Raw genomic sequence first — 23,248 nt, forward strand, 5'->3', positions numbered from 1 at the left:
TGACCTCTTCTAGTATTTTAATATATGCAAACTGGTCCATGATGGTATGCGGTAAATAGGCCCGGCACCATAGTAAGAGAAACATGCCCATATCATGATGCTTGCACCACCATGCTTCACTGTCTTCAGAGTGCACTGTGGCTTGAATGCAGAGTTTGGGTGTCATCTGACGTACTGCCGGCGACCCTTGGACCCAAAAAGAACAATTTTTATTTCATCAGTCCACAGTCCTATTGATTTGAATAGGAGGCAAATGTATTGTACCCTGCGGCAGCCACTACAAGAAGACGGCCAGCTCCGCAAGTGAGTATTTCTGGCCGGTGGCCACCGATAACAGCTGATCAGCAGGGGTGTCGATCAAACATTGATGACCTATCCTTAGGATAAGTCATCAATGAAAGAGTAGTGGACAACCTATTTAATAGCAAAAAGCATCTTCAAACAAGCATGCAAATACACTGTTCCTAGTAGTGACTTTCAAATCCCAATAATTATCCCCCCACCCAACACCCCCACCGGGCATTGTTTTTCCCAAACTAATAACATGATTAGTGGGATTATCACACCTCTGTGGGTATGAGTAACATTATTTGCAAAAGCGGCGTCGCCTTCAGCATTTGAAAATCTCTGCCTCTCTGACAATGCGCTTTAAGACGGGTGTATGCACCCTAGCTTGATTGGCCCACTGCACATGCTCAGAGAGGCAGCAATGACATGGGACTCAGCCAGCTACGTCACTGCTATCGATGAAACCAGGTTTGGTACACATGGCGTATGGCGCATTATAATGCGAGGCAGAGATTCGCAAAAACCCAGTGACAGATTTCCTTTAAGAAACCCTTCATAGAAGGTTAGGTAACTTGGTTACAATTGCTTCTTTTTGGATGTATCCGTGCACTTGAAAGATTATTATTTTTTTCTCTGGCATGCAATGTGTTTGCTATTGTGTAACTTTGTCCACTAAGTTCTCCAGCTGTGGCTTTCTGTATTGGCTCTATATATAATATTTACTATATATATTTTCCTTTCCCCCATTACAGCACCACACTAGAGGGCATCCGCCCATCAAGGACAAAAGCCAACTGAATAAAAGGACATAACCTCTTCACCGCATCAGTTAGTTTCCGGTGTTTGAGGGAGCCTGTATCTGAAGAATCGTGTACGGAAAGGAACGGAAGAAGACTTACCCAGATCCGGCCCAGGTGCCTGGAAGAACGGTTCCTTGTTTGTAGCGCCGGTGTCAGGTCGTGGAGGCGCCGCCGCAGGTCCAGTGGGGGCTTGTGCGAATGTGTGAACGCATGCGACCGTCACTTTTCATGTGTCTGTCGGCTGACACGTCGTCCCGGGTCTGTGCATGCACGGGCTGCTCTAGGAAGGCATGCCCTGATGACGAGTACGCCGGTGACTTCTGACCTGGAAGTGGTAACTTCCGGGGGATCCGGAGGAGGCCTTCACAGTGGGAGGAGATGCTGCTGGCTGGTCCCTCATTTAAAAATGGGGTCTGACCGCGAAAGAGCTAGTTTGCTCCAGTTCTCCTTTCCACTGTGATTATGGAGGAGCAGCAGCGACAATGGCAGCGCCAGCGTCGGAGAAGGCGCAGCAGTGGCAGTCACACTAGTGACAGATGAAGCGACAGTAAGGCCAACCAGAGAAGCAGAGTGGATCGTGGATCCACCACCTCCAGGGGAGAACAATTGTGTGATTTTGATTCAGCCTCCGAATCCGGTACTCTAACTTAACAACTGATTGGTGAGTGATCTTTGTGAAAGTTCACCATGGGAATTGGTATTTTTTCTTGTTGTTTAATTACTAGGAAAGACCTAAGAAATGTAGCTCAAAGCTTTAAAATAAATAATGTGCACTTTGCGGGGATATCTTATCCTGCTCATGGCAGAAGAAACTCTGCTCAGCATGTATCCAGAAAACTATTTGGGAGGAATCATTGAATTTTGCAATGGATTTAAAATCCATTATTAAGGGAATCTTTAACTTCTGCCCTAAGACCGTAATCCATAAAGAAAGAAAGCAATAGAAAGGGGAAAAAGAAAACCAGATTGTTATCATCTGATTCGAATGAATCAGTAAAGTCACAAGGTGAACGTGGATCTGATTCTCCTTCCGCTTCATCCCCTGTACAGGCGATACAGGGGATAGGCTGTGCATCCGTGTAGAAGACACACAAATTGATCAAAGCTGTAAGGCCAACCATGGACATCATAGACGTAAAAAAAACAAATCAGTACAGGATATTATGTTTGGAGGATTAGAGCAAAAGAAGAGGCGTACATTTTCAGTAAAAGAGAGAATTCAAGCCCACATAGAAAAAAGCAAAACGGAAAAGTCGGAAAAGAAAGGTTTGCCACCATCCTCTTCAAAGAGAAGGTACTTCTTTGAAGAGCAGGGGACAGCCCCGTAGGATAAAGTTCCAAAGATAGATGGAGCAGTGGCCAAATTGTCCAGAAAATCTAAGTTACCCATGTCTTCAAAGGGTATCCTGAATGATCCTCTGGATAGGAAGGCTGATGGATACCTACGGCAAACCTGGGAATCCTCAGCAGGAGCCCTGAAACTGGCTATCTCGGCAACCTGTACAGCCAGATCTTTGATGATCTGGATGGAACAACTGGAGGGTCAATTAAGGGATAATGCTCTGATAGAAAATATCCTGGCCAAGCTACCATTGATGCAGGGATCAGCAGCCTTTCTTATAGATGCGGAGGTTGGCAGCCAGTTCAGTGTGCATCTTTAACGATGCTCGTAGGGCACTAGGGCTGAAATGTTAGCCAGGGGATGTCCAGTCTAAAACCAAGTTATGTTTCATTCCATGTGGTGGAGAGTATCTCTTTGGTCAGCTTCTGGATGACATCCTGGACAAAGCTGTTGATAAAAAGAAGGGATTTCCCAGTTTGTCCATCCCGGAGTATATAATGTCCTTTTGAAGGAGAAGGTACGACCGGAAAAGACCTCCCAGGGATCAAGAAAAATAGGAAGACAAGAGGAAAAAATAGAGGATTCATGTTTGGGTTCCCTCCTCGGGGGGGAAAGGAAGTTTTCCCAGTGATGCCATTCCCTGTGTAGGTGGAAGGCTTTCCCTCTTCCTCCCTGCCTGGGCAAGAATTTTATCCAGTGGCTGGATTCTAGGTATAGTGGAATCAGGCCTGAGGTTGGAATTTCGGACTGTACCTCTGCAAACATTCACAGTAACATCCCCCTGGAAATCTTGGGAGGAACAGTTAGCCCTGGCATCAGAAGTTTTGAATCTATTTCAGAAACAGGTTCTCCATAGAGGTACCAGTGAAAGAGGGGAAAAAAGGGGAACAACTGTGGCTTACATCAACCATCAGGGAGAAAACTCCCTGATGGTGGCAATGGAGGAAATTTTCCAAGTTGCAGAAAAGTATCTCTTGTCATTCACAGCGTTATACATAAAAGGAAAAGAATGACAGGGCAGACTTCCTAAGCTGAAATCGACTAAGACAGGGAGAATGGGATCTGAATCCGAAAGTTTTTAAGAAAATAGTAGGCTTTTGGGGCCTTCCAAGTATAGACTTGTTCTCAAACAGGCGGAACAGGAAGGTAAAAAAATTCTGCTCGCTAAATCCCAAGAAAAGACCCCATGCTTTAGATGCCTTCCAGATCGCATGGAACTTTGATCTAGCCTATGCCTTTCCTTCATTAATGATTATCTCAGCAGTACTAAGGAATATCAGAGAATACCCGTCGAGGCCACGGCCCCACCATCAGTATTTGGTCAGTATTTTTTCTCAGGAGTGGGAGCCAAAACCAGGTGAGGAACAATCAAAGAAAAAGTGTCATAAAAACAAGTGCACCAATTCTGCATTCATCACCCACTCCTGGTTTTGGCTCCCACTCCTGAGAAAACATACTGACCGAATACTGACCAAATACTGATGGTGCGGCCGTGGCCTTAGGGGCGTTGTATAACTGTGATTTGGCAGGCAATAGATGGATAATTGGGTTTATTAAAGCATGTGATAGGTCTAGGCCAATCCCTAGTCCAAAAAATCCTCCTTGGGATCTGAACTTGGTGCCGGAGGTGTTAACCAAAGCTTCTCTGAACCGCTAGAAGAGTCATCTGTTAAAAATCGTGCCATAAAGAAATTAATTCTAGTAGCGTTGACTTCAGCCTATATAGTCAGCGATATCCAGGCCTTGTCAGCTAATCCCCCCTCTGCACAGATTTTGGACAATAGGATTATTCTAAAACAGGATCCAGGCTACCTTCCAAAAGTAGCCATGACGTTTCATAGGAGTCAGAAGATTATTCTTCCCTCCTTTTGTACTAATCCTAGGAATCCAATTAGGAAAAATTCCACACACTGGATGTTAGGAGGTCTTTAATAAATTACATGTCAGTAACGAAACAATGGAGGAAGAGCCAGTCGTTGTTTGTTTCCTTCCAGGGCTCTAGGAAAGGCCTTAAAGTCTCAAGGGGTACCCTAGCTAGATGGATTAGGGAAGCCATTAGGTTAGCTTACTCCTCTAGTGGTGTATCAGTTCCAGAGAGTATAAAAGCTCATTCTACTCGGGCTGTCGCGACCTCTTGGGCGGAGAAGGTGGAGGTGTCTATTGACTAGATCTGTAAGGCAGCAATATGGTCCTTGTCTTCAACCTTCCATAAGCACTATAGGCTTGATCTGACCTCCCCTGTTGATCTATCTTTTGGGAGAAGGGTTCTACAAGCCGTCGTCCCTCCCTAAAGTGGATTTGGTTTCTTTCTAAATCTCTTGTGTGGTGCTGTCACGGGGAAAAAGGAAAAGACTAAATTACTTACCGGTAACAGGATTTTCCAGAGCCCATGACAGCACCCTTATATTTCCCCCCTGTCACTGGTATTGGTGTACACTAATAAAAATGTAGATGTATAGTCTAGATGGTGTTGTAGTTATTGTCTTGTGATGGTATGTACATATAACTGTCTTGGAGGTCCACTCGTGCTCTGTAACTCAAGTGATGCGGGGGAGAGGTTCTGCCCTTTTATTCAGTAGGTTCCTGTTCTTGATGGGCAGTTCCCCTCTTTCATGTGATGCTGTCATGTGCTCTGGAAAATCCCATTACCTGTAAGTAATTTTGTCTTTTTTTTCCCCCTTTCTATTTTTCCAGGGTAATGGTAACTGGTACACTGTCAGATCGGCACCCTGCAGAACTGCATCTGTTTCGAAACTATGAACAACCTAATACAGGACGACAGCCAACATTCAAGAGGCTTGCTACTTTCCGTCCGGTAACAGGACCAGAAGGTAAATTATGTGCAACCATGAACCTGGTGTTTGGTCTAAAAAAATTTCTGCTATCAGTGTCTGTGGAAATACTATCACTCTACAATGGCCCTTTCCTACTGAGCAGCACAAATACAAGCCTAAACGTGGCCCCCACACTCAGGGATTAAAATATTTGACTAAAAACTGATAATCCAAGCTGTACTCTGACAGTCTGCTTTGCTTAAACAAAATTCTGTACCACCCTAATAATTAGCTGGTTTGTTACTCTAGATATATTTTGCATAATTATATTTGCTTACCACTTGTAGGTGAAGAGGTTGAAAGTTTAGCGCTGTCGTGGGAAGGTATGAGTAGTGTCTGCCAGCTGCTATTACCGTTTTACCCCACTCAGACAGGCTGAATTAACTTAGAATCACTTGTAGAGTGCGCACATTAGTACCACAGTAGTTTTAGGTCACTAAGATGCTCCATTATATTATACCTGTCATTTAATACAATTTTTTTTCTCTCAATAAAGAGGATTCCAGTACATTCAGCAAATTTCCTGATGGTTTCTCTTTATGATCTACGTTCTTCCTTTTATTGTGCCCTCCTTCTTTTACAGAGCAGTTGGTGTGGCGTGCTGCCCGTTCCAGTGGTGCTGCCCCGTCCTATTTCCGTCCTATTGGCCGTTTCCTAGATGGTGGGCTGCTATCAAATAATCCCACCTTAGATGCCATGACTGAAGTACATGAATACAACACCTGCATGAAACGCCAGGTACGGTCATTTTTTTTTTTTTTACTTCAAAGGTAGTGGGACATGTATTAAAAACTGATATGCAGAACATTAAGCTGTGACATAGCAACACATGGCCTAGGTATTCATTATTTAGATATTTTACTTATATAGCACCATCATCACTGTCCCTATAGGGACAAATAATCTAAATTCCCTATCAGTATGTCTTTGGAGTGTGGGAGGAAACCGGAGAACCTGGATGAAACCCACACAAACACGGGGAGAACATACAAACTCCTTGCAGATGTCGTCCTTGGTGGGATTTGAACCCAGTGCTACAAAGCAACAGTGGTAACAGCTGTGCTGCCCAGGTATAAGTGGTATCAGAACCCAAAGTTTTCCAGGGTGCCACCATGGCCAAAATATACTGTTTTTTTGAGGTTTGAAACCCACTGTATATTGCGATCATTGGAAGGTTACCTTGAGATCCAAGCAAAGTATCAGTTTGTCACTGTCTCCCAGTCCCAGACTGTCCATCTGCCCAATAGGGCCGATTAATGGTGGGCTGCATTGCCCTAAGCCACATTGGACCACCTGCTATCGCTTCTAATTCTCCCGGTGACTTCTATTCCTAACAGCTTGCACACAACATCCTGCTTTGTTGACTGACGCTGGCCGTCAGGACGCTGTGTTGGGACAGAGCTAGAGTTCCCCCACTCTCTCAGCTCGGCCTCTCTTGGTGTTTGCGGCCTCTGCTTAGCTTTAGGGAAGTCAGAGAATCTGCTCCTTGGCTGTGTGTCTAGAGCCATATATCAGCATTGACCCTGTGTGTGGGAATGGGGGCAGGGTGAAGGGGGGGGCTTCACATAAACATTTTGAGAAGGAATTTCTTCTTGTAGTTTTTTGGCATGAGTCAGAGCTTAGCGGTGTTATGGGCAGACTATTCTAGTTGCAGTATCCATCTGGTTGGGCTTTGCATTGGATGAAGATAGTAATCATGACAATGTGACTGACACTTTACTGTCATGTATAAAAGGTGGTTTGTGCTGTGCATAACCTTTATTTGTGTGCACTGCGTTTCTTTCATATGTGTGCTGTGCTTTTATGCCATGTGCATTGTGATTATTTCACGTCTGACATGTGTGCATAGTGCTTGTGTGACATGTATGATGTGTGCTGTGCTTGTGTACCCAGTGCAGTGTGCTTCTGTGCCATGTGCAACGTATGAACAGTGTGTGTGTGACATGTAGGATGTTTTTCCATGTTCCATGTATGACGTGTTCCATGTATGACGTGTTCTCTGTGCTTGTGTGACATGTATGACGTTTTCCCGTGTTGTGTGTGCACTCTAATTCTTTCATGTCTGACTTCTGTGCATAGTGAATGTGTGACCTGTATAACGTGTGCGTTGCAATGTGCTTGTGTGCTGTGCATAGCGTGCCCTGTGCTCGTGTGCTGTGCATGGCGTGTGCTCTGTGCATGGCGTGTGCTCTGTGCATGGCGTGCTCTGTGCATGGCGTGCTCTGTGCTTGTGTGCTGTGCATGGCGTGCTCTGTGCTTGTGTGCTGTGCATGGCGTGCTCTGTGCTTGTGCTCTGTGCTTGTGTGCTGTGCTTGTGTGCTGTGCATGGCGTGCTCTGTGCTTGTGTGCTGTGCTTGTGTGCTGTGCATGGCGTGCTCTGTGCTTGTGTGCTGTGCATGGCGTGCTCTGTGCTTGTGTGCTGTGCATGGCGTGCTCTGTGAGTGTGCTGTGCATGGCGCTGTGCTTGTTTTGATGTGTACATAGTGCTTGTGTGCAGATGCTTTGATGTTCTGTGTGTACAATATGTTTTTATTGTGTGACTTGTGTTACTTTAAGAGGTTGTCCTCTACTTGGACAACCACTTCATAAATACTGTATTCCCCAGTATAAATTAAAAAAAAACAGATAATCATCTCCTCGCCATTCCTGTGCCATGTGTTAATAGTGTGGCTAGATGGTTAAGAGAATGCTGAAAGATATACCAAAGTAAAGCAAAATTTGGGCTATCGTGCATTACTTACTGATATCTTTTGGTTGGTGTGTGGGAGTATATGATTGGGGCTGGTTAGGTTTGTGTGCTAGGGCTGCTTTTTAGTCCCTTTCCAACCCTGCTATCGCCTATAGTTTTTTCACATGTTCCTGAGACTCGCATTTTGCCTGTGATTTATAAGACTTTTTGTATGAATATAATGACAGGTTCCCTTTTAAAGGATTATTCTCATTATATCAAATCTGTGCACTTGTAAGCACTGCTCTGAAGTTGGTTGGGTTGCCGGATCGGGCTGTCTTCAGTGCCAGAACGCTACTCCGATGATGCAGAGGGAAAGCTGCCTCCGCTCGGAACAGAGCCATCTGTTAGTCAATTAATCAATCAGAAGCACACAGTCCCTAGGAAGCCAGGAGGCAGGGGAGGTGTGCGCTACTGAAGCAAAAGAATGGAAAAACCCATAGAATGTCTGTCCAACCATCTATTGCTTTTGAGGATATCCAAGCTATGCCCGAAAGGTAGATATTTGAAGGAAAGAAGGGTCAGACATATTGGATTTCAGCAAGTCAGATCCTTTTGTTCTCAGGATATAAGACACATTCGAACACTAAGGAACCGCCAGAAAACTGTTGCGTAAAAATGTTCAGATTTTTGGCAGTTTCATGTTACTTTGAAGCGGTTCTGCCAAAATGGGCAGAGCTTGGGAGGGGACAGCTCGTGGCCACAACAGCCCATCAAATTTATTAAAATTGCCAATGTTTCTTACATCAGAAATGCTATTCCAGCCCCTCCAGTACCTCTTCTGGTTGAGTGCACGACAGAGAAGATCCGCCGAATTCAGTTAGTGGCGTATGCCTCTTGATAAATTCAGTGTATCGTACTCCAGCGAGCCCTTCATTAAGACCGGTGTGTGCAAGCCAACTCTAAATGGGGATGACCACTACTGTTTTATCGATGCACTATCCTTAGGATAGCTGTTACTGGCTCTGGACGGAAGATCTTGGATGCTGCCGAAGCACAACAGCTTTGTCATTTCTGTAGTGGCCAGAGCAGGCTATTGTAGATCAGAAGAATAGGGAGTGGATCTGTAGTACTTGGCCGCATCCACTATAGTTTTGACAGAGCTCCTGTGTTCCGGCTGCATCATAGAACTGCCTACCGGCTCCGGTAACGGCTGATAGGTGGGAATGCCAGGTGTCGCACTCTCACCGAACAGATATTGATGGCCTAACCTAACAATAGTTGTGGCCAACCTCTTTAATGAATCCGCTCCATAATCTACCAAAAGAAAATACTAGCTGAACTAGAGCGGGTGCAGAGAAGAGCGACCAAGGTTATTGGAGGACTGCGGGGTCTGCAATACCAAGACAGGTTATTACACTTGGGGTTATTTAGTTTGGCAAAACAAAGGCTTAGGGGTGATCTTATTACTATGTACAAGTATATGAGGGGACAGTACAAAGACCTTTCTACTGATCTTTTTACTCTGAGGCCTGAGATGGGGACAAGGGGGCATCTTCTACGTCTGGAGGAAAGAAGGTTTAATCATAATCACAGACGCGGATTCTTTACTGTAAGAGCAGTGAGACTATGGAACTCTCTGCCGCATGATGTTGTAATGAGTAATTCACTACTAAAATTTAAGAAGGGCATGGATGCCTTTCTTGAAAAGTATAATATTACAGGTTATATATACCAGATTCCTTGATAGGGCGTTGATCCAGGGAACTAGTCTGATTGCTGTATGTGGAGTCAGGAAGGAATTTTTTTCTCCAATGTGGAGCTTAGTGTTTGCCACATGTTTTTTTTGCCTTCCTCTGGATCAACTTGTTAGGCTATGGGTTGAACTAGATGGACATAGTTTTTAAGGTTGAAGGAAGACTATGTTACTATGTTAGAATAGAATTAAAAAAAAAAATGAACAAATTTTATTGAGAGTAGATGTGCATGGGTTGAGCATGTATGTGTATGGGGGCCCTGGATGAATTGTGGTTAGAACGAATGTTTGCCATCAGCTGTCTTAGGTGTGTGGCCACTTAATTTCTCTCTAGAGACTGAGATAAATGGTATGTGGTCTTGCCCTCTGTTCATGAAATACTCAATAACATTTATGCTCAGATCAGCTATCATATATAATTTACAGTGGCTTTCATGTACTTAATAAAGTATTACTAGTCATGCAACTTTCTAATACAGTTTCGGTTACTTGCTGTCAGTGAAAGGAAGCATAAACTTGTTTTTTGAAGTTTTTATAGAAGTCTCCATAACTTTTAACCACACAGTGAGTAACCTTATTAACATAAAATCCCTTTAATAATATATTATTATGTTTTCATCTGTTCTATCCAGGGGAAAGGCGAGCAGGTAAAGAAGTTAGGTGTGGTGGTATCACTAGGCACCGGGAAGCCTCCACAAATACAAGTGAGCTCTGTTGATGTGTTTAGGCCATCTAACCCATGGGAGGTGATGAAGACTGTGGTTGGAGCAAGAGAACTGGGCAAGATGGTTATAGACTGTGTATGTATAGCTCATCCAGAGCAAGGACTGTTCGGTTATTCTGTGGATTCAGCTTGCATACACACATTTACTCTAGTTGTGTCTTTCTAGTGCACAGATTCAGATGGACCAGCTGTAAATAGGGCCCAGGCATGGTGTGAGATGATAGACATCCCATACTTCAGGTGAGAATGTTATTGATTTTATGCCCCTAACCAATGGCACGCATGTAAAGGCACTTTGTTCCCTTACCGACATATGATGTACAGACCCTGACTTTGATGCGGGCTCACTAGCCGAGCCCGCCTCTTTCCCAGTAAATGAAGAATGTGATATTCTGCCATCACCTGCCTCTAACAGCTGTGGGCGGAGCGGAGCTGGAGAATCATGTTGCTGAGTAATTTTACCGTATATTGAACATTGTAAATAAAAAACAATTGTGGAATTCCGCACTTGGATTTTTTTCCCGCTTTCCAGTACATTGCATCATGTAATGAATGGTGCCCAGCAACAGTACAACTCATCCTGAAAAAGATAAACTATCATACGGCTATGTGAATGGAAAAATACAAGTTATGGTTCTTGGAAGAACTGGAAAATAGCGATGTCAGAAAGGGGTTAATGCTGATTAAATCCTTAACTTGCTTGCAGATTTTTTGTTTTTCATTTTAGAGAGATCCAGGGTTCAAATTTCATGCTAATGAGCTGCAAGTGCAGCGGAGAGGGAACCTGCACTTACAGCTCTTTTGCCTATTACCTGCCTCCCCTCCCTGCATGTGATTTCGCACAAGCGCCATCATTGCTTAGGGCAGTGCATTTGCAGTAAGGTCCTGATGACATGACGAGAGGCAGACTATTGATGTGCACATGCACTGTCCCTTCAAAGGAGACAATTTGAGCAGGGGAGGCAGGTCACTGAGGCAAGAGTGACCTGTCAGTCAGAGACAGGAGGCAAGCAGTGGGCAGGGAATAGGGAGGAGGGGAAGGAGAGCCACAAGTGCAGTGCCTCACTTGCAGCTCATTAGCATAAAATGTAAACTCTGGATTTCTCGAAAATGGAAAAACTAAATTTTACCATGAAGGTAAGGGTTTAATTAGCATTAAAGGGCCTTTACACATATGCAATTAGTTAGGGTATACAATTCTAATGGGGAGGTAGGCAGGTTGCCACAGACACTGGTGGTATCCATAACTTTTATGTTTATTCCTGAGCGACAACGACACCAATACAGAACTGCGGCTAAGAGAAGTGTGAATGGGGCAGTGGTATGAATGGAGGCTCCATTCAGAATTTGTGGCACTGCCCCAGTCTGGCACTCCACCGGCTTAGAATTTGTCGTCTAGTCATTGGGTAGGTGATTAATGGCATATCCCTTTTATGGCTGTATAACTAGAAAAATATGGTCCTACGTACTGTATGTGTCAGGGTGAATATGCCTCTCTGTAATCTTACTGCTTGAGACTGACATGTAATCTAAACCTGTATTGTATTACATGTTGTGGTCATTTTGTCTCTTTGCTTTTTTTTTTTTTTTTTTTTTTTTTTTTAATATCCATATTGTAGATTGAGTCCACAGCTCCAAACAGATGTCATGCTGGATGAAATTAGCGATGCGGTGTTAGTGAACATGCTGTGGGACACTCAGATCTACATCTACCAGCAGAAGGAACACCTGCAAAGATTAGCAAGCCTTTTATTAGCCCCCTGAAGGCTGAATTCTATCAGTAAGTGCCGTATATCGTCACAGTTCTCTGCACGGCTATAGAACACTGGTGCTGTGTATGGGACTGGATTCAGTCTTCTGTAGCCATATTAGCTGGGAAGTGGCCAGCTGCCTGTTTCCTTCTATAGAGTGGTAAGCTGGGTATTGGCTGTCTATACAAATACTATTCAGCTCTAATTGTTTTATCTGCATGAAAATCTTCTCTATTTAATTCGAAATCCTATAACAATCTGTCTATATAATGCATATATTCTGTGGCGTAACTAGTCTTATGGGCCCCGGTGCAAGATTTGGACCGGGGCCCCCCCATCCTGATATATACAGTATGTCCCTCATCCTGGTATAGTTATATATGTTCTCCATCCTGGTATATATGTCCCTTATTTTGGGCCCTATCCTGGTAATCTGTCACTTATCCTGGGCCCCATCCTGGTAATATGTCACTTATCCTGGTATATATATAGGGTGGTCCAAAAGTAGGTGGACAGAAAGTGGAATAAGGTTATGAAGCGGGAGATTTATCAAACAAAATCCAGTAATTTTAGATAACATTATGTGGAGTGATAAGCTATTTTCAAATTCTCCGGCCATATTAACAGACATAATTGTATTTACTGGTATAATGAGAACATGCATTTAACATTAGAGCAACAACTAAATGAGCCTGGTGTCAATGTTTGGGGTGGTATTTCAAGTTTTGGTGTTTTAGGGCCAATATTTTTTGATGGAACAGTCACAGGGGATAAGTATCTCGAAATTCTAATGAATCAAGTTGTTCCCCAGTTACAGCAACAGCCTAATTCAAATGACCTTTATTTCCAACAAGATGGGGCCCCTCCACATTATTCAAGAGTAGTCCGCGAGTATCTTGATGAAACATTTCCTAATAAATGGATTGGCCGAAGAGGCCCACTTGATTGGCCGGCACGTTCACCAGACTTGACCCCAATGGATTTTTTATTTTGGGGAGCACTCAAGGACAAAGTCTATAGTCGAAAACCAAAAAGTGTCAGTGATTTAAAAAATTACCTAAGAGATGCATTTCAAGAAATTAATACCCAAAGAGACTTGTGTAAAAAAGTTTGTCGACGCGTAAGAGGCAGACTTCAAAGCTGTGCAAATTGTAATGGAAAACAGTTTGAGCACCAGCGTTGATAAAATGTAAGGGCTTTTGTATTATTGTTCAGAATAAATTGTAATTATCAATGTTATGCTTGTGTTAGTAAATATAATTTTATATATAAATCAAAATAAATGTTATTATTTTCTGTCCACCTACTTTTGGACCACCCTGTATATGTTCCCCGTTCTGCCGCTGTTCTTTATTTATTTCTATACATTAAACCACTATACTTTCCTTCCTTCCGCTCCTTCGCCACGCGGCGTCCTCTTCTGAATCCGGCAGCTGACTTCAGCATGCAAGCAGTGGGAGCACATGACATCACTGCCCTGCGCCCCCAGTTACTTGCATGCCGTCATCAGCTGCTGGTCTCTGATTGTCCGGCAGCGCGTATTGCGTTTACCAACTCAACGTATCTGTGCGCCACAATACACCACTTCAGGTGAATGTCCGTCCCGAGGACGTCCATCTAGCTGAAGTATTTGCTGGTGTCGGTGGCCCCTCACCCGCCGGGCCCGGTTGCAGTGGCTATCTCTGCGACCTCTTTAGTTGCGTCCCTGCATAAATTCATGAAGTTTTATTCTGTTAGTTATAGAGTGTGACACTGAAATCCTTGTCTTTCAGGTGTAATCCCTGACAAAAGACGTAATTTGCTGTGAAACAACTGGAACTTGTATGGACTGAAAGCAGCCAGTAAAGAAATATCCCTACTGATACAGGCCTTGTCCAGCTTTTCTTCCTGTGGATGATATTCCTTGCAGTTATTCATTACATTTCACCTAGAGCCTAATGAACAGTTTCTCCCTGATATAAGGTCTCCGTCCTACAGGGGACTGGATACAATTGCTGATGCACCTCCCAGTCACTCACATATGGACTTCATGGCTTTTGTTTTCTATACCTTAGAGTTATTCCCAACTTGCAAGTTACCAACAGTCCGCCGGATACATGATAAATTGCTGATTAGTTTTTTTAATTTAACAACCAATATCTAAAACCGCAGTTGCTCTAGCAGTTTAAACAAAAAGAGATTCCAGCTACATAATAAAAATAAATTTTATTGAATTCAGATATAAAAACAGAACGATAAAAAGACAGAGCAATAAACCCCAAAAAGGGGAGGAACACAAGCAATTTGAAATAAATTTAAATACAGAGATTGTAATCCCAAATTAGCTATCCATAACACAGATATCACTCTTTAGATATAGTGTAGGAGAGGGTATATGTATGTGTGTGTATATATATAGATATATATATATATATATATATATATATATATAATAGGCATGTAATCAACCATGTTACTAATAATATAGTATGCAAAGTGCAATGTTAATATTAAACACTTATAGATGACAGACAAACCAAATGAGTAGGTGATAAATAATATATTGCATGAACGGTCCCCAAAGGGTATCCTATTTGCTAAGGACCCACCCACAAAAAATACCAAAGTGCAATATAAGTTGTAAACATCAAGACCTACTCGTCCATGTATACCTAATGTCAGGACAGCATAAGGTACAAATCCTAAATGGCCAGTGATCCCTATAGTCAATTAATAAGGGTATATTACCTGGTACACCAGCCACCTAGGAGGGAAGTAAAGCTGTGTCTTCCCCACACCCGACGCCGTTTCGCCTATTCTTCTTCTGGGGGCCCCGGTAATATACCCATATTATTTGACTATAGTGATCACTTACATTGCACTTGGCACTTTGGTAATTTTTGTGGCTGGGGCCCTAGCAACTGGGATACCCTTTGGGGACCTGTGATGCAGTATGTATATTATTTATCACCTACTCATTTGGTTTGTCTGTCATCTATAAGTGTTTAATATTAACATTGCACTTTGCATACTATATTATTAGTAACATAGTTGATTACATGTATGTATATGTGTATATATATATATATATATATATATATATATATATATATATATATATATATATATATATATATATATATATATATATATATATATATATATATATATATATATATATATATACCCTCTCCTACACTATATCTAAAGAGTGATCTATGTGTTGTGGATAGCTCTTTAGGGATTACAATCTCTGTATTTAAATTTATTTCAAATTGCTTGTGTTCCTCCCTTTTTTTGGAGGTTTATTGCTCTGTCTTTTTATTGCTCTCTGTTATATATCTGAATTCAATAAAATGTATTTTTATTATGTAGCTGGAATCTTTTTGTCTAAACTGCTAGAGCAACTGCGGTTTTAGATATTGGTTGTTAAATTGATGGTAAAGTGTCTAACATCAAATTGATTTTGGACATTTACTACTAATTTGTTTCTTTAACGCCCTAGTTGCCCCAATCAAAGAGCCCATATGTACGTGGGTCACTGGTCCTTGCATCCTCCTCTTGCACCATCTTCCCAATCACCTCTGTAATGGACGGGGTTGTTCTCGAATGAATATGCATTACATCTATCTGATTGAGGTCTCGTACAAATTCTCCAGGTCTAGGAGACTGCACTGTGCATGTTAGCAGATTGCAAGCTGCTGTTCACAGCAGCCAATAGTCTGCCAGACCTCATGCTATAACGTCCCTGAACTGGAGATAACACACGGAGCCTGAAACTTACAGCAGTGACTGCCAAAGATATATCCATGTGGGTTCATATAAAGGTGACCTTACACTTAAAACTCTTCAAGGAACAAATATTGCAAATGTAATTTTTTTTTTTTATCTATAGGCAATATATGAATAATACTTCATAATTTATTACTGGATTATTGCTGCTCTTCTTCCAAAATGCACTGAATAATTCTTTGATTTAACATTCTTATTAAATTGTCTATAAGTGAATACATAATGTAATAAAAATATTAACAAAATCTATTCAGGAATTTTTGCTACTTTTCCCTGTTTTTTTCCAGGAGAGAAAAAGGGATTGATTCCAACTTTAGTAGGAAGTTTTGAACATCCATCCTCACCCCTCACTATTACCAGCTTGGTTTGATTGACAGGTCTTTCCACATTTGTGTATATGGTGAGACCTGTCAAGTTTGTGACAATGATAACATTTTGCCACCAGTATTCCAGCATTTATTTGACTCCCTTATATGCACTATTTATTATAATTTCAAAACTTATACTGAATCTGTCGGCAGGTTTTTCCTTTGTAATCTGAGGGCAGCAAGAGGTAGGGTCTGAGACACAGAATTCAGGAATGTGTCACTTATTAGGCTGTGAGCTGTTGTTTCAATATAATGAGTGTTTTATCACCAGGAGATAATCACTGCCCGGACTGGTGCCCATGTGCATCCTGGCCCATCCCCGCCCCCTACTCTGATAAGCAGCTCACTGTCAATAGACAATGTACACAGAAAGCTGTGGTGTGGGCACAGTTAGTTTTCTGAGCTCTGCTACGTTTAAAAAACTTTGATTGTGTCACAACTGCTGCACCCAGTAAACTAAGTGATACAGCACTGGAATCAGTTTCTCTGCCCCTACATCATGCTGTTCCCAGATGAGGTGGGAAAAACCTGGTGACATATTCCCTTTCATTAGATTTATAACTGGTAGAATAAAAGTGTCCAGAAATTCAGTTGTATATTAATTGTCATCAAAGCTGGTTTCCAGTGATTAAAGCCACAGCATTCAATTGCCAAAACAAGGGGACAACATAACTTACGACCAAGTATGGTGGGCTCCAAGTTGGCATAGGGAGATTTATAGGCCATGCAATGTTCCACTGGGAATGTAACCCCAAGTGATTTTTCCATTTTTACAATATAATTTTTTCCTCCCCTTCTTCCAAGTGCCATAACTGTCTTATTTTTTCATCCACATAGCCGTATGAGGTCTTGTTTTTTGTGGGACGAGTTGTACTTTTGAATGACATCATACATTTTATCATGTGATGCACTGGAAATTGCAAAAATTTCTACATTTCTGTTTTTTTTCCAGTCAAGATGGGGTGCAGAGTTTACATTAATGAGAAAAAAAAATTAACTTTTTAGAATTTACCAAATGGCTGCAATGAAACAGAGTGAAAAATTTAAAGGGGTCTCAATACTTTCCGTACCCACTGTATATAGGGTAGGTACACATATCACACACATACAGATTGGACACACCTATTTATGCAGTGTTTTTCTTTGTTATTATTGAAATATGAATTGTAGATTCATACCGAAGGCAGCAAAACCATGAAGGTGAATATGGAAACGTGTGAAACAAACAAAAACGTGAATTAAACCTTAGATTTCTCCAAATACCTCCCCTCACCCCCCTTTTAGTCTGGTGATAGTTTTACACCCCATGGCATTGTCTCAAGTAGCTTCATCAGTTAACCATCTTAGAATCACTTTCCATCTGTCTTGGAGGAGTTCCCAGAGGTGCTGAGCACTTGGCTGCTTTGCCTTCACTCTGTGGTCCAACTCATGCCAAATAATCTCAATTGGGTTGAGGTCGGGTGAGGCCATGTCATCTGAAGCAGCACTTCCCTCTCTCTCGGTCGGTCACATAGACCTTTCATAGCCTGAAGGGGTTTTGGGTTCATTGTTGCCACTCACCTATGATGGTCCCACTAAGTGCAAACCAGACAGGATGGCATTTTGTTTCACAATGTTGTGGTAGCCATGCTGGATAAGTGTGTTTTGAAATTGGAATAAATCACCAACAGTATCACGATCAAAGCACTCACTCAAAACACCACCACCTTCATTCTTCATTGTGGACACCACACATAGAAACCATCCGCTCACCTTTTCTGTGACTCACAAAACCCATCTGTTCACCTTTTCCGGTGGTTTATACCAAAAAATCTCAAATTTGGCTCATGAGACCACAGTACAGATTTCCACTGATCTAATGTCTAGTCCTTTTATTACTTGGTCCAAACAAGTGTCGTCTTGTGTGCGGTCCTCAGTAGAGGCTCCCATACAGCAGTTATAAGATGATGATATTTGTCTGCTATTTGATATCTGTGAACCATTTATGAGGGCTGCTATCTGAGGTGCTGTTAATTTGTGCAGCAGTGGCAATTCTTGGTCTTAATTTCCTGGGGTGGTCATTAGGAGGGAAAGTTTCATCATAGCGAATAATGGTTTTGATGACTGCACTTAAGGATATCTTCAAGCTTCTAACAATTTTCCGGATTGAGTGATTTTTATGTCTTAAAGTTTATCTGTCATTTTAAAAAAGTTTGTGATTGGTGGAGTCTGGTTCTTAGATGGACATAAATCGCTAAAAACACTGATCTGCACACTGAAGTCCGCAGCTCTTACATAAGCTGCGCACACAGAGCATCGCACAGCTGATGTTTCTCTTTACTTAGTTGGGTTGTTCTTGCTATATTCTGGCGTAGAACACTTGAGGAATAGGGCTCAGCACTGTATAGACCTGGGGCCTAACGCTGCTTCTGAAAAACACACCGGGTGACCACAAACACTTTCTGAATGCCGGTGATGCCACAGATGTCCATTGGTAGCGACTCCAGATAACTACCTGATGAAGCTGCTGGAGAGAATGCCAATACAGTGTAAAGCGGTCATCAGAGTAATAGGGTATACATGAGGAATCTAAGGTGTAACACATATTTTGGTTTGTGTCACACATGTTTCTGTACTCCTTGTTTCCATATGTTCTCCTATTTGTTTTCTCTGCTATCATTCTGAATCTATAATATTCATATTCCACTAAGAAGAATGAAAACCATTACATGAATAGATGTGTCCAAACTTTTGACTGGTACTGTACATACACTTTATGAATAAAAGTATTGGGATACACCCCTCTTAATCATTGAGTTCATGTTTTTCATTCAGTCCTATTGCCACAGGTGTATAAAATCAATCATCTTGCCATGCAGTCTGCATTTACTTTTGTGCAATAATTGGACTTTCTAAGGATCTCACAGAATTCCACCATGGTCCTGTAATAGGATGCCACAATCGTAACACAAGTCCGTTGGTGGAATATTTAGGAGGGAAGAAATTCACAATCACCTGTCAGTCATATTTAAAAAAAATTGGAAGCATTTAGGAGCCGCTGCAATGCAGCAACAAGGTAGCAGCCCATAAAGCTACAGAGTGGCATAACTGAAAGTCACCAACGCTCTGATGACGCAATGGAGCTTTAGGAATGCACGCTCTCAGGTAGGCATTAGGTAGTGTTCACACAGGCAATGCGGTGTGGTCCAAACGTGCAGTTTTATTGCTTTCATAAAACTATAAAAGGGATTCAAACCCAAAACAACCTCTTATGGGCACAAAGATATAACAGAAACTAAAGAATTATTTTAGCAGGCACATATGTCAGTGCGGGCTCACCCACCCGACCACACTGCCTCATCTTTTATGGGGTTTCTCTGTTTAAGGGGCTTTCAAATATTTTATGGGGTGTCTTTGTTGTAATAAAAATCTTCTTGTGATATAACATATTTATGAAGTATTTGTACTCTTTATTGACTCATTTATTTATCAATGAGGAATGAGAATTAGTACAGTCTCTCCTTTCAGCCTGAGCTCCAGCAGCTTCCAGCGCCAAACAGAAGTGTTCATCTCCATGCATAGTTCACTGTGAACAGGCTGCAGCTTCCACATGTTACTATGCTCGAACACACAGAGTGCTCAGCTTTCCTAGCTGATCCGTGCAATCTTCATTCAGAGACAGCTCACATTTTGTCTGGTCACTCACCAGCTTCAACAAGCTCAACTCTGCTTCATTCAGCAGACTGGCCCAGAGTGAACCCATTTCCTGTTTTTTAGTCAAAGCTTAGCCCAGTGCATCTAATTAAGACCTGGAGTGCGAGAATTTAACTCCGTCCTACCTGGCTTTGCTACAGAGCTTTGAAGTTATTAACATCACCAACATAAACTGTGTGCACAGGGAGCTTCATGGTCTTTGCATGCAAGCATCACTAAGCATTAGATGTAGTTGTGTAAAGTAGAGTTCAGTGGATTGTGCAGCATTAGAAACATGTTTTGTGGAGGGACGACTCACACTTCTTTATCTGGATGTCTTATGGACGAAGCTGGGTTTGGCGGATGCCACGAGAACGTTACCTACATGACTGCATTGTGCCAACTGTAAACTTTGGGGAAGGAGAGAGAATGCTATGAGGCTATTTTTCAGGGGTTGTCCTAGGCTTTCATTGAAGAGAAATCTTAATGCTTCAGCATCCAAGACAATGGTGCCCCCTGTACCAGGACTTTACTTACAATCGTTTAAGATTAATGAGACTCAAATGCCCACTCTGTTTTGTTTCTTCTTCTTTTTGGTCATCACTATTATTAGGTTGAGGTGGGACAGAGAAGTTTATATACTCTAGTTTCTCAACATCCGTGGTTTCCAAGAGAAAAGGAGAGCGTGCCCTTGAGATTATTCATTGTCCACAAGAAGCTACTAGGGCTACTGGTCGTTATTACTACTTTTGCTAGGATTTTTAGGCTTTTTGAGGGGGTGGGAATCTATCTGACACCTTCCTTAATGGTTTTCCTCCCCTATGCTCCCTGGTCTTATATATCTGGTATATATACACTACCTATGTGAGAGGATTGTAGGTAAGCTCCTATTCTCCTGAGGTTTCTCTGTCCAAAAAAGTATCAGACTGTGGATATTGTAAAAGGGAGCAATAGTAGGCTCGAAACGTCTCAGCTACTTGGTGTGACAAATGAACTTGGCGACCCTGCGATGAGTCAATGTGTGCAATGTACATGTGAGCCTGAGTTGCTCACCATGCCTGGGTCCGTTCCCTACTCAGATTATTGCCACATTCATAAAAATGTAGTCTGCATTTAGCGAAAGTGGCATCTAGCCTAATCAAGCACAGAAACTTCACCTTCCCCCTCAACTGGCATAACTGGGTCCACATTGACCTGTCTAATGTAGATTTATGTGTTTATTCAAGGGTATGAAAGCTGGATTGGAGTCTTCTAACTGAGCCGAGCATTCTTTTTTTCAGACACCAGCCTATTCTAATCAAGAACCCACTAATGAAGTCATTTTAAACCACCCAGACCATGAATGAGTTGGAGTCAGGTGTGACTTTTGGTTTTGAAGTATTCATTCAAGATCTTACTATTTTTAAAAGATCCTGGCCTCTAGGTTTACTCTCATTCTTCAGAATATTATTCATTAGGACATAGTGGGCATTATACCACTCCACAAAACTAGGGACAATACCACCAAGGCACTTTAATCTACTGCACTACTGTATCCTTGCTTCCTATGTTCATCCTATCTATAGATGCCAACAAAGCGTTTGACCAAGTAAACGGGGACTTATTATTTGAGATGCACGGATGCATGGGTTTGGGGAATGAGATGCAATGTTGGATAAAATGTGTTTATTCTTTTTCCCCTGCATCCTCCTCATTTGACAATAGGAATGGGAAGTGTCAGGCCTGTCCACTGTCTCAGCCTATTTTCAGATTGAGCCTTACGAGCCCCAGTGTGTGCCCAAACTGTAGGTTATAATCATATGTAGGCTATTATCTTATTTGTACATAGTACTTTTTTTCTTATTACCAATTGAAAAAATATATATATATTTTTTTAGCTAAATCTACAACCCCAATTTCCAAATAGTTGGGACGTTGTGTAAAATGTAAAGAAAATATGGATGCAATGATTTGTAAATCTCTTACAACCAAATTTTATTCAGAACAGGACACATGACACAGAACAGAAAATGAACGTTGGACATTTTTCCATTTCATTTGAAAAAATTAACTCCTTTAGAAATTGATGGCAGCAACACATCTCCAAAAAGTTGGGGTAGAGCCATGTCTACCATTGTGTAGCATTCATTCTTCATTTTACAACAGTCTGTAAACTTCTGGGAAATGAGGAGACCAATTGCCCTTTTTTTTAATGTATACAGATTAAAATCACATATATGATTGGAACAGAGGGCCCGGTCCATCGGCTGGACCTCCTGACTTGAGCTAACTCCTTAAACGGTTTGTCCAATACTAGGACAACCACTTCTCAATCTTAATGTTTGCCTTCGTTAAGATGATAACACTTATACTCACCTCCGGTACCTGTGTCGGAACTCGTGTTCTCGGGGCTCTTGTGAGGTTGTTGCGTCATGTGAGCCCTTCATCCAATCAGCGCTGGCATCACTGTCCCCACCTTCAGACGTATTGAACATCAACAGGAAGTCAAAGCTGCGGCTGCTCTATGACTTCCTCTTGATGTTCGAATTGTCAAAAGACTGGGACAGTGACGCCAGGCAGCGCTGATTGGGTGTAGGACTCATGACGTAATAGCCTCACGTGAGGCCTGGAAATGCGAGTGCCGACGCCACTGGAACACCGCTGGTACCAGAGGTGAGTATAAGTGTTAAATTAATAACAGAGGCAAACATTAAGATTGAGAAGGGGTTGTCTTAGTAGTGGACAACCCCTTTAATATATGCCTATGATGCAGTACGCTCAAGTCAGGACACCCGGTGGTCAGGCCCGGTCTTCTGATCCAAGCATCTTCCATGTTTCATAGTCGTGTGCAGCCTGCCTAAGACCAAGGAAGGTGTGACTGCGCTTCACACCCTCACATCATTGCACTTATGCCAGGATAAGTAACCATTATTTATGGCTAAGTTTTTAGATGTTATTTTTACTCATCCTGGCATAGGTGCAGTATTCTAGTGAGGGTGTGAACTGCAGTCACACCTTCATGTGACTTTACTACAACAATCACACACATAAAATAGTGCTTACCATTTGTATACATTGAACACTGGCAACCAGCCAGCAAAAAACAGAAGCTTTTAAACACATGATTTGTGTTTAATAAGGTATAGTTTTAGAAAATATTAATAAAAGTGAAGCTTTATTGAATTGATAAAAAATTGGATTAGAGAAAAAGATGATCCTGGCAGTAAATTTCTTAAAGGTGAACCTGTCCTCTAACCTGCCCATGGGCAGCATGAATTGCAGCTTGGCTGCACAA

At 42.1% G+C, this 23,248-nt stretch overlaps 1 protein-coding gene and 1 long non-coding RNA gene across 5 annotated transcripts in view; one reads left to right on the forward strand and one right to left on the reverse strand.

Moving 5' to 3' along the window:
* The window catches only part of PLA2G6 (phospholipase A2 group VI), a 66,204-nt gene extending 51,875 nt beyond the window's left edge, over window positions 1-14,329 (forward strand). For 2 of the 3 annotated variants that reach the window (XM_073644284.1, XM_073644287.1), the window contains 6 exons: window positions 5,125-5,261; window positions 5,848-6,002; window positions 10,321-10,488; window positions 10,579-10,652; window positions 12,032-12,192; window positions 13,936-14,328. In XM_073644284.1, coding sequence (XP_073500385.1) covers window positions 5,125-5,261; window positions 5,848-6,002; window positions 10,321-10,488; window positions 10,579-10,652; window positions 12,032-12,176 — 679 coding nt within the window. In that variant the 3' untranslated portion in view covers window positions 12,177-12,192; window positions 13,936-14,328. Of the gene's footprint in view, window positions 1-5,124; window positions 5,262-5,847; window positions 6,003-10,320; window positions 10,489-10,578; window positions 10,653-12,031; window positions 12,193-13,935 lie in introns of all 3 variants that reach the window. The other variant, XM_073644286.1, reaches the window with a different exon arrangement.
* The window catches only part of LOC141157258 (uncharacterized), a 114,114-nt gene that overhangs the window by 47,710 nt on the left and 43,156 nt on the right, over window positions 1-23,248 (reverse strand). The window lies entirely within an intron of this gene.

This window comes from Phyllobates terribilis, unplaced genomic scaffold (genome assembly GCF_046119375.1).
Source record: "Phyllobates terribilis strain yellow unplaced genomic scaffold, ASM4611937v1 Scaffold_8__6_contigs__length_399053987, whole genome shotgun sequence".
Lineage (NCBI taxonomy): Eukaryota > Metazoa > Chordata > Amphibia > Anura > Dendrobatidae > Phyllobates > Phyllobates terribilis.